Source organism: Artibeus jamaicensis, unplaced genomic scaffold (genome assembly GCF_021234435.1).
Source record: "Artibeus jamaicensis isolate MK-2021 breed Jamaican fruit bat unplaced genomic scaffold, CSHL_Jam_final scaffold_537, whole genome shotgun sequence".
In the NCBI taxonomy this organism is placed as follows: domain Eukaryota; kingdom Metazoa; phylum Chordata; class Mammalia; order Chiroptera; family Phyllostomidae; genus Artibeus; species Artibeus jamaicensis.
In genome coordinates, this window is record NW_026522047.1 from 1,779,086 (window position 1) to 1,789,191 (window position 10,106).

General features: G+C 62.4%; 2 protein-coding genes across 2 annotated transcripts; one reads left to right on the forward strand and one right to left on the reverse strand.

The window, feature by feature from the left end:
* Positions 1–76: 76 nt before the first annotated feature.
* Positions 77–6,930, reverse strand: RIC8A (RIC8 guanine nucleotide exchange factor A). Its single transcript, XM_037161328.2, has 10 exons — positions 6,694–6,930; positions 6,405–6,452; positions 5,729–6,319; positions 5,266–5,357; positions 4,602–4,752; positions 1,880–1,975; positions 1,656–1,800; positions 1,432–1,576; positions 1,062–1,181; positions 77–762 (listed from the first exon to the last, which is right to left on the reverse strand). The coding sequence occupies exons 1-10, from the start codon at positions 6,775–6,777 to the stop codon at positions 642–644; spliced, it is 1,593 nt and encodes a 530-aa protein (XP_037017223.2). The 5' UTR covers positions 6,778–6,930; the 3' UTR covers positions 77–641.
* A 414-nt stretch (positions 6,931–7,344) lies between these two features.
* On the forward strand, positions 7,345–9,582 carry BET1L (Bet1 golgi vesicular membrane trafficking protein like). The gene is made up of 4 exons (XM_037161336.2): positions 7,345–7,824; positions 8,814–8,905; positions 9,147–9,203; positions 9,310–9,582. The coding sequence occupies exons 1-4, from the start codon at positions 7,425–7,427 to the stop codon at positions 9,475–9,477; spliced, it is 717 nt and encodes a 238-aa protein (XP_037017231.2). The 5' UTR covers positions 7,345–7,424; the 3' UTR covers positions 9,478–9,582.
* The last annotated feature ends 524 nt before the right edge of the window (positions 9,583–10,106 follow it).

Genomic DNA, 10,106 nt, shown 5'->3' on the forward strand with positions numbered 1-10,106 from the left:
TCTGGCCGGCCCAGTGCTTGCACTAAGGGCACCTCTGCTGGGCTTCCAACAGTTTCTCTCACAAGTGCGTGCACACACACACACGTTCTCCCCGAGACACTCCCAGGACGATGCTTCTGTGGCACCCGACAGAGACGCAGACCCAGCCTCACCAGCAGTGTTTTCCTTATGTATTTACGACCCACGCCAGTGGGGAAGACCGAGGTGCCACGGCCACAACCAGCGTGGGTGGGGGGGGCTCGGGACTATGGACGGCACAGCAGGCGGCTGGGCCAGGACCAAGAAGGCAGACGGAGCCCGTGGGCTGCGCCTGGTGGGCAGACGGCGCACCTCCCGTCAGCAGGTGGGTCCAGCGGGTTCTTCCCCCTTTGCACTGGAGGCCCCGCCAACTTCCGGGCCCTGGGCCAGCGAGCAGCCCGCTTCCCCGACGCCCAGCCTCCTGGCTCGCGAGAGAAAGCGCTGGGTGGGAGGCAATCGGCCGGGCTTCCCCAGTGCCAACAGCACAACCCTTTCCCAGTCCCAGCGGCCGGGAAGGGGGCCAGAGACAGGTCAGGGACACAACTTGGGGAGTGAGGAGAAAGGGACCCCGAGGACATCTCTGGAAGCTGCACTGGTTCTGATGGGGGCGCAGTGTGGCGTCCTCAGTCGGGGTCCGAGTCGGGGTCGGAGGAGAGCTGGCCCTCCATGCTCTCGCACATGGCGTCCCGCAGGGAGGTGAGATGGCCCCGGGGACTCACCCCCATGGGCTGGATGACTCTGTGCCTGCAAGCAGAGGGGCGGTGGGTGGGTGTCCCGCTCCCCACCGCCCCCCATGGCTCCCCAGGCTGCTCCTGCTCTGGGTGCCAGCCAGGCTGCGCCCTAAGTGCTGCGGTGCCCAGGGCGCCGAGGCCTCAGGTGGCCTCTCAGTTCTCCGGGGCTCTGTCCCCCGAGGACGCCGTGCTGGTCTCAGCCCAGCTCTAGCCTGGGGGCTCCCTCCACGGCAGCGGACACCGGACTTTCGGAGCCCCCTGCTTCCTCTGACCCCACCTCCTGGGTCTCACAAGACAGGACGGGCCGCACACCTGGAGAGCTTGTCAAACATGTTCACCAGCTTCATAGCCTCGTGCTCCTTCTGCTCCTCCGTCATGCCCTCCATGGGGTTGGGCAGCTTCTCCTCCACCCTCCCGGTCACCGGGTTTATGCTGCTTCCCGAGGGGGGGGCATGGGGAAGGCATTAGTGAGTCTAGTTAGTGAGGGACCCGTGGGTGGGGCGGCCAGGTGACTGTGGGAAGGACCCGCCTCCTGCAGCAGAAGTCTGGTCCCCCCGCCCGCCCGGCCCCTTCAGCCGGTTCTCAGCAGGAACTCCCTGCGGTGGGACCGCACCCCGAGGGGACGGTGCCCACCCGCTGCAGGCCCAGGTGGCCGAGGGAGCCCAGGGGCGCGGGCACACACCTGGCCTTGGCCTCCTTGTACTCCTCAGTGTCTGTGTCCTCGTCCTCCGAGTACTGGCCCTCGGGCCGGCCCCCCGCCATGAGGCCCCGGGCGGCCAGGAGGCCGGCCGCGTTCCCGTAGCCCGTGTACTTGACGAAGCGGGGCACTGAGGGCAAGGCAGAGGGCAAGGCAGAGGTCAGCGTGCGCCCCAGGCTGCTGCTGGGGGCGCAGCCGCCCACACTCACCGCTCTCGGAGCACAGGACGAACAGGAACTCCGCGGCCACCCTCTTCACGTCCGTGTCCAGGTGCGTCATGAGGCGGACGAGCTTGTTCCGCAGCTGCTCCCCCACCTCGGGCCGGGTCTTCACGTCCCTCAGCGGGGGCAGCACCTGGGGGCAGCTGTCCGTCAGCCTGGGCCTGCGGCGGCGGCCGGGCTGACCGGGTGCCCCCCCCGCCCCTCCGCCATACCTGGGCCTTCAGGAATTTCCTGGCGGGGCGGTGCAAGCGGGCACACTCGGTCAGCACGCTCAGCACCGGGGCCACGCTCTCCTTCAGCCTGTGCGTCTGCAGAGGAGCCTGTGTCAGCGCAGGGGCGGCACGTGCCCCGACTGCACGGTCCTGGCAGGCAGCCCAGAGAAGGGACCCCACCAAGGGCTGAGAGTGGGCAGCGGGTGTCCGCTTCCACAGGGACTGGGCTGGATCCTAACTCCAGAGGCCAGCTGCGTGCCCTGTGTCCCCACTGCTCTGAGTCTAACTTCCTCCCTCACCGACCGGGGCTGCAGGGAAGGGCAGTGTGTAGAGCTGGGAGCCACTGGCATGCGAGTTGCCCTCAGAAAACAGTGGCCTAAAAAACAAGAACAAGGGACTTCCACCAAGATGGAGGCGTAGGTGGAAACACTGTGCCTTCCCGTACAACCAGGTTTAAAGACAACAAAGTTTTAGTAACAAACACGCAGCCAAAACACAGAAAATTGAACTATACGGAAGTCCAAAAACAGCGAACCCTTCAGCCAGACCGGTGAGAGGGGCGAAGCCAGCAGCAGAGCCGGGTTAGGCAGGAAAGATCCCGACTCAGACGTGCAGGCAGCCATGGGCGGACCCAGTGAGGGCGCAAGGTGGCAGGCTGACTGTGCTCTCACATTTGTGCGCAGATAAACCAGCGAAGGAGTGAGCAGTGAGACAGACCGAGCAGGCCCCAGTGGCAGGAAGGAGCAGAGGGGACAGATATTGCCCCTCTCTGACCCTGCCCCCACATACAGCGTCACAAACCAGTGCCCTGGGTGGCCCCGCCCTGGTGAACAACTAAGGCTCCGCTCCTCAAACAGAACAGGTGTGAACAGAACAAAACATGGCTCAAGAGGAATTCAAAGCCCCAGAGCCCATAACTCTAAGTGACCAAGAGATAGCCAACCTATCAGATGCACAGTTCAAAACACTGGTGATCAGGACGCTCACAGAACTGGTTGATTTTAGTCACAAATTAGAGGAACAAATGAAGGCTACACTAAGTGAAACGAAGGGAAATGCACAGGGAACCAATAGTGATGGAGAGGAAACTGGGACTCAAATCAAGGGAGTGGACCAGAAAGAGGAAAAAAATGACCAAACAGAAAAGGATGAAGAAACAAGAATTAAAAAAAATGAGGAGAGGCTTAGGAACCTCCAGGACATCTTTAAATGCTCCAACATCCGAATTATAGGGGTACCAGAAGAGGAAGAGAAAGAGCAAGTGGAAAACTTATTTGAACAAATAATAAAGGAGAACTTCCTAATCCAGGAAGTTCAGAGAGTCCCAAAGAAGTTGGATCCAAGGAGGAACACACCAAGGCACATCATCATTACATTAGCCAAGATTAAAATGAAGGAGAGAATCCTAGAAGCAGCAAGAGCTAAGGGGACAGTCACATACAAAGGAGTCCCCATCAGACTGTCAGCGGATTTCTCAAAAGAGACCTTACAGGCAAGAAGGGGCTGGAAAGAAGTATTCCAAGTCATGAAATCCAAAGACCTACAACCAATATTGCTCTATCCAGCAAAGCTTTCATTTAGAATGGAAGGACAGATAAAGTGCTTCTCAGATAAGGTCAAATTCAAGGAGTTCATCATCACCAAGCCCTTATTATATGAAATGTTAAAGGGACCAATCTAAGAAAAAGAAGATAAAAAGTATGAAGAGTGAAAGGATAGCAAAGTCACAGTTATTAACAACCACACCTAAAACAAAAGCAAACTAAAAGGACAGCTAGATCAGGAGCAGAAACATAGAAATGAAGATCACATGGAGGGTTAGCAACAGGGGAGTGGGAGGAGGAGAAGGGGGGAGAAGGTACAGAAAATAAGTAGCATAGACAGTAGGTAGAAAATAGATTGGGGGAGGGCAAGAATAGCATGGGAAATATAGAATCTAAAGGACTTGAGACACATGGTCATAAACTAAAGGGGGGGTGATGGTGGGGGAGGGGTGTGTAGGGTGGAGGGGAATGAAGGGGGGGAATAGAACAACTGTAATGGCATAATCAATAAAGCATATTAAAAAAAAAACAAGAACAAAATCCCTACTCTGTGGGTTTCACAGATGCACAGCAGGGAGCTCCTGTCCCTGTCCCTGTCCCTGCCCCTCGGACACCAGTAGTGGCAGGACAGACAATCGCGGCCAATGTGTGCAATGCCAGGCACATGTGACCCAGCTCACAGGGAACCTCACTGTGACTACGCAGCCCCAAATGTCCACCAGGTCCAAGAGGGGCTGCTTGGAGCTGGCCAGTGTCCCCCGGTGCAGCCACAGGCACCGGGGTCTCCAGCTGGAGGCTGCCGTGCTCGTGGGACACTGACGCTGCCTCCCAGGGGATGTCTGTGCACCACCATACTGAGTCTAGGGTCACAAGCAGGGACTGGGGGGGCTCTCAGGACCACTCAAGAGGGACCCACAAGCAGGTCTCAGAAACAAGGACCTTGCTAGACTCTGCAAACTCAATTCCAGAGAGGGAACCTTCAAGTGTGTGTGGGCAGGTCTGCCTGCTTCTCAGGGACGGGTCTGCTTTCCTGCCTGCTGGACTGAGAGGCAGCTGGGAGAACCGCTGTGGAGCGACCTTCCCTTACCAGGGGGACTTGGCTAAAGCAGGGGCCACGGCAGGGGCTGCCTGGGAAAGCCAGAGCCCCTCGGAAGCCCTCAGCGGGGGCCCCTGCCCACCTGGTGCAGACGCTTCTCCAGGAAGCTGAGGAGGGTGCTGACCGCATCCATGCTCACTCCCAGGACCTGCACGGAGCCCTCGTGCGGCTCCAGGCTCAGGAGCACGTCCAGACACTTGAGGGGCAAGTTCCCCAGCAGGTTCACTGTGTGGCTGGGGACAGATGAGGATGGGGGTTAGTAAGTCTGCTCCCCTAGTGCAGCACAGGCCATGATGCCTCCTGCCAGGGCTGTACCACGGGATGTCAGCCAGTGTCTGCTTCTGGAGCAGAGGGGGCACCACCTCAGGGGTACCTGTAGTGGGGTGGGTCCCCAAGGAGGGCACTGTCTGTGGATGCTCCACCTGCCACCCTCTGTCTGGACTGACACATCGCAGGCCATCTCTGGACACCCAGAATCTGCCCAAGCACAAGTCCCCGAGCATGGAGGTGAGTGCCCTGCAGATGCCACACCGCTCACTGCCACTGCCCGAGGTCAGAGGCACATTCCCCTCCCCTGCTCATGGCTCTGGTCCAGAACGCACTGCGACTGCCAGGGCCCTCAGGGACGTGGGGAACACACTGATGTCTGGACCCACTCAGATGGACGAAGACCCTTTAGGGTGGAGCCCGGTTCCCATCGAGACGGGGGAGCCCACCTCCCTCCAGTGCGATGGGCCCCACCTCACCCATGGAACTCCTCTGTGCGGTCTCCAGCAGCGGGGACCATCACACAGTGCCGCAGGAGCGTCCCCAGGCGCCGATAGAGGGCAGCGTCTTCCTGACCAAAGAGAAAGGGGCTCCTGTGACAGAGCCGCGCCTGTCCCCCCTGCTGCCGCCGGAGGCTGCCTGCCCCACACCAGGACCCCGTGTGCCGACTGCATCTGCTCCATGCACACCACACCCTGTCGACAGCAGCCATGAATCCCTTGACGTCACACTGTGTTCCGGCCCACACTCAGTCTCTCCCCAAACTGCCCTCCTTCCCTTAGAAACCTGCCCCCTTGCCTCCTCCCAACAGGCCAAGGGCTCCCCCTGCCCTGTCTGCATCTAACACCCAGACACTTTACGGTCACCGAGGCAAGTCCAGGAAATGTCCAGCCTGTTAAGCACAAGCACCAGCACCAGCAATGGGTTCAGGTCAGCCCTTACCTCGTCCACTTCTCTCTTGACAGAGTCGAAAGTGATGTTGAAGAGAACCTTGAGGATCTCCATGGCCCGCTCAGTCTCCTGGGGCGGGAGGATCTCAGGAGGGCTCTGTCCCGGGGCCACTGCCAGTGTCTCCTGCAGCGCACCAGTCAGCAGGTGCACGCCCTGCAGCTCCTGGAACAGCTGCTGGCGCACGTCTGTGCGGAGCGCTGTAAGCAGGAACAGCAGGCGCAAGTCGAAGAGCTGGACTTCGTGGGGGAAACTGCCCTGGCAGTGCAGCCCCACGCGCTCAGCCAGCCTCACCACCAGGCGGGCCTCCGCAGCCAGCACCTGTGCCCTGGGGCTGCTGAGCACGACATTGCATAGGCACTTGAGGGACTCAAGTACCACGTCCATGTCCAGGGGCTCAGGGAACGACCCCCTGGCAGCGGAGATGCCGGCATAGCAAGCAAGGGCTTGCAGACTCTGACGGCTGGTGAAGATGTCTAGACAGCCACGGTCCCTGGACAGGATGCGGATGCTCTGCAGCCAGGTGACACGGCAGGAGGGCGGCAAACTCTGCTCCAGGACCGAAACCAGCAGCTCCGCCAGTCTCTGTGGGTAGACAAGGGCGGCTCCACCAGGCCCCTCTACCAGGAGCCACTCATCCCTACCCCTTGGCCCCTCAATCGGCACCCACCTTTCTGTCCTCCTGTTGGGCAGTATCAAACGTGAAACTCTGGGAGTTCTGCGGAGAGACCCAGAGGCTCAGAGAGCACAGGCCGCAGGCACCACTCTGAACAGAGCCCCACCCTACACACCTGCCTCCAGGTATGCACCCGACCAGCTCCCCAGCAACTCCTCGCAGCCTCTGTGCCCCGCCCCGCCGCGCGTCCTCCCTCGGTCCCACTCCCGCACCTCCGCGGGCACGCGCGTGCCCCACCCTGCTCCCTCCGCCTCGAGCGTCCCATCGCCACGGTCCTGCTCACCTCCCGGTTGTACGTGCGCAGAGCCTCCACGATCACGTCCTCCTCCCCCGTCTCCACGGCATCCGCAACCGCTCGGGGTTCCATGGCGTCCCCGGAACCCAGCACAGAGGGGGCGGGAGGGGCTTCGCGGCTCGGTTCCGGGCCGTAGTCCACCCGCCCCGCCCTGGCTCTGCGCGCGGGAGAGGCCGGGTCCGGCGTGCGCGGCGCCGCGGGGCGGGGTTTGGCGGCGCGCGCGCGCCTTCAGGTGGCTGTGTCGGCCAGGGGCTTCAATCGGCGATCGTCGACCTCGGGGCCCGAGTCGCCCTTGAGCTGAGCAGTGACCCCTTCAGCGCTTCTTGGACCGGACCCGGGGGTGGGGAATGAGGTTTTGAGAGGGGATTCCGACTCGGTTTCATGGTGGGCTGCAAAGGGACCTGCCAAGGGCGGTTTCGCGGACACCAGATAAGAAATGAGCCAGGAAAAGGATGTGGGGGAAAGTCACCGAAGGCAGAAAGAACAGCCCGTGGAAAGGTGGGATTGGCCTAGTGGGAGACAGGAGTGTGGGGAGAGGAGGTCAGGACGGAGGCAGAGCTTGGTCACGTGCGGAGCACCCTAGCTGGGCACCCCAGGTACACCGGCCCACCCAGTTTACTCTTTTGAAAGAGCAGATAACGATTCCCATTTCTTTGGGCGGTCGGGGGGAGTCAGGACACGCAGCGAACGCTCCTCTGCGGCGGGAGGCGGGGTAACTTATGCAACAATCGTTTGTCGAACGACTAAGTTGTGCAAAGGCAAGAAGCGCCGGCTCCGATCGCCCCGCACCTCCACTCCCACCAGGGCGCTTCGCGCCTGCGCGCGTCCGTGGCCACGCCTATCCACTCGGTCCTGCGGGGAAGGGCCCGACGCAGCCGGCGCCGGTCAGCCCGGTCCCTGGCGGGGACAACAGTGACCCCCGAGCGCCGGGAGCTCACAGGCAGTTCCTGTCTAAGGGGTCCTCTCGGTGCCCCAGCCCGACCTCAGCCGGAAGTCGTCGGCCCGAGGCGGAAGGGGCGTCGCCGGAAGCCCCTTTGCGGGACGGTGCCACGTCGCGGGAGGTTGTGGTGGACCCGGGGCCGGGGGACCGGGCCAGCACGATGGCCGACTGGGCTCGGGGTGAGCGCAGGAGAGCGGAGCCGGGGGGTGCGGGGCCGGCCCACACCCCGGCCTCTGTCCGCAGGAGCCCGCCCCTGGGTGGCCCCGCCGGGAACCCCGGGGTGGCGGGCGGGGCCGGCTGCCCGACTGCTGCAGGGTCCCAACGCCCCGAGGCCGCCTCCAACTCCTGCGAGGCCACCCTTCCCTGGGCCGCAGTCCGCACTTCCCCCAGGCGGCGTGGTGTGAGGGCCTGCGGGGCTCGTAGAGGAGGGGCCCCGCGATCCCCATTTTCCTGTGGAGCCCCTGTTCTCACCTGCGGAGTGGGGCGCCGATGCCAGGCGCTGAGCTGTCCTCAGCGTCAGGAGTTGGTGAACGTGAGGTGGCCGCTGGGTCTGTAGGCATCAATGACGCCCCCGGAATCGGGTCTCACTGAGGCATCTGGTTCTCCACCACTGGGGGGGCCGCAGTTTCCACACACCTGGTGCGGTGGGGATTCCGAGTGACCAGCTTCAGCCCTATCTCGCATCCCAGCCAGCCCGTGCCTGGCCGGTGGGGCGTAAGCCCCCTTCTGTTGTTGGGGAGCGAGGTTTCCTCCCAGGTTAATTGTCACTGCTTCGGGCTCAGTGTGCATGTGGTCACTGCGGCTGTCCTCTGGGTGCCCTTCCTAAGTCTTCCTTAGTCTGCACCAGCCTGTACTGGTTACTTCTGAGAACAGGTCGCAAGCACATCAGTGTGTGGAGGGACAGTCCAGAGCTGTCACAGACCGTCTGAAAGTGCCAGTGGGACTGAACCCTGGGGGGCTGTACCTGTGGAGGTTCCCGCCTGTCGGCCTGGGCGTGGACACACGTAGCCTGCCCACATGTGTGAAGTCTGCCCCGGAGCCTGGGTCTCCCAGATGTCAGGCCTGGCCAGATGGGACTGTAGTCAGAGCCCTGAGGCCACCAAGGGCTGCAGGGTAGGGGTCAAGGGCTCACAGGCAGACGTGCCCCTCAGCCTCTTTCCCCCTGCAGCTCAGAGCTCCGGTGCCGTGGAGGAGATTCTAGACCGGGAGAACCTGCGCATGGCCGACAGCCTGTCCTCCAAGGTCACCAGGCTCAAAGCGGTCAGTAGTGGCCCACTGTCGCCTCCGGCTGGCACCCTGCAGTGGGACCAGAGCGGGTAGAGGCCTGGAAGGGTTTTCTGTGCTTCCCACTTGTGTGAGGCCCGGGTGGCACTGGGCCTGACCCCTGGTGGTGGCAGGGCAACTGGCAGAGCCGTTGGCAGGGTCTGCTGGTTTTGGGGGGGTCAAGTGCCCTCGAGTGTGCGGCCCTGGCCTGACCCTGACCCCTCTGTGTTCCGACCAGCTGGCCCTGGACATCGACAGGGATGCGGAGGACCAGAACCGGTACCTGGACGGCATGGTAAGGTCTGCAGCAGGCAGGGGCCTGTCAGCTCTGCCCTCCGTCAGCTGCCAGGCCCCGGCGTGGAGGCGCCGCCCTGGGTGACTGAGCTGGGTTTCTCCCCCAGGACTCGGACTTCTCAAGCGTGACAGGTCTGCTCACAGGGAGCGTGAAGCGCTTTTCCACGATGGCACGGTCTGGGCGAGACAACCGAAAGCTTCTGTGTGCTGTGGCCATGGGCCTGATCGTGGCCTTCTTCATCCTCTCCTACCTCCTGTCGAGGGCAAGGACGTGAGCTGGGGCAGCTGGCTTCTGTGGGTGCCCGGGGCAGCCAGAGCCTTCCCCCGCCTGGTGTCCAGGGCTCTGGCGGGTCTCCCACAGAGTACTCCTTTGAAATGGTGGCTGTGGTCTAGGAATCTTCCTGTGTGGCTGGGAGGCCCCGCTGCCTCTGAGTCGCGGCCCTGTGGCTGGGAGCCCACATCTGAGCAGAGTGTCTGGAAGTCCTGGACGTGGCCACCTGTTTGCAGCCCTTCCCCAGCCCGGAGGTTTCTGGCATCGCAGGGCTCCTCCACTCCACGGCCACTGGGGTGAGGCCGCAGCTCGTCTCTGAGGTCCCCGGATCTGAGTGGAGTGGGGGTGAGGCTGTGAACCTCCGATCAGCTTCTCTTCACCGCCCGAGTCCCAGCCCAGGGGTGGCAGTTACTCCAGGCCAGGGCGTGTGCATGGGTGGACCCATGCCGAGGGCCCCTCACTTGGCCTCTGCCTGCCCTCCTGTCCCACGTCTGAAGCCAGACTGTTGGGGAGGCGCAGGGGTGTGGATGGAGTCGTGGACTGCTTCCGGCCGGAGGCCCTGGGCCCCGTCTTTTGGATCCTGCAGCCATGTATCCCAGGGTGGGGACCCACACCTTCTCAGGATGAGGATCT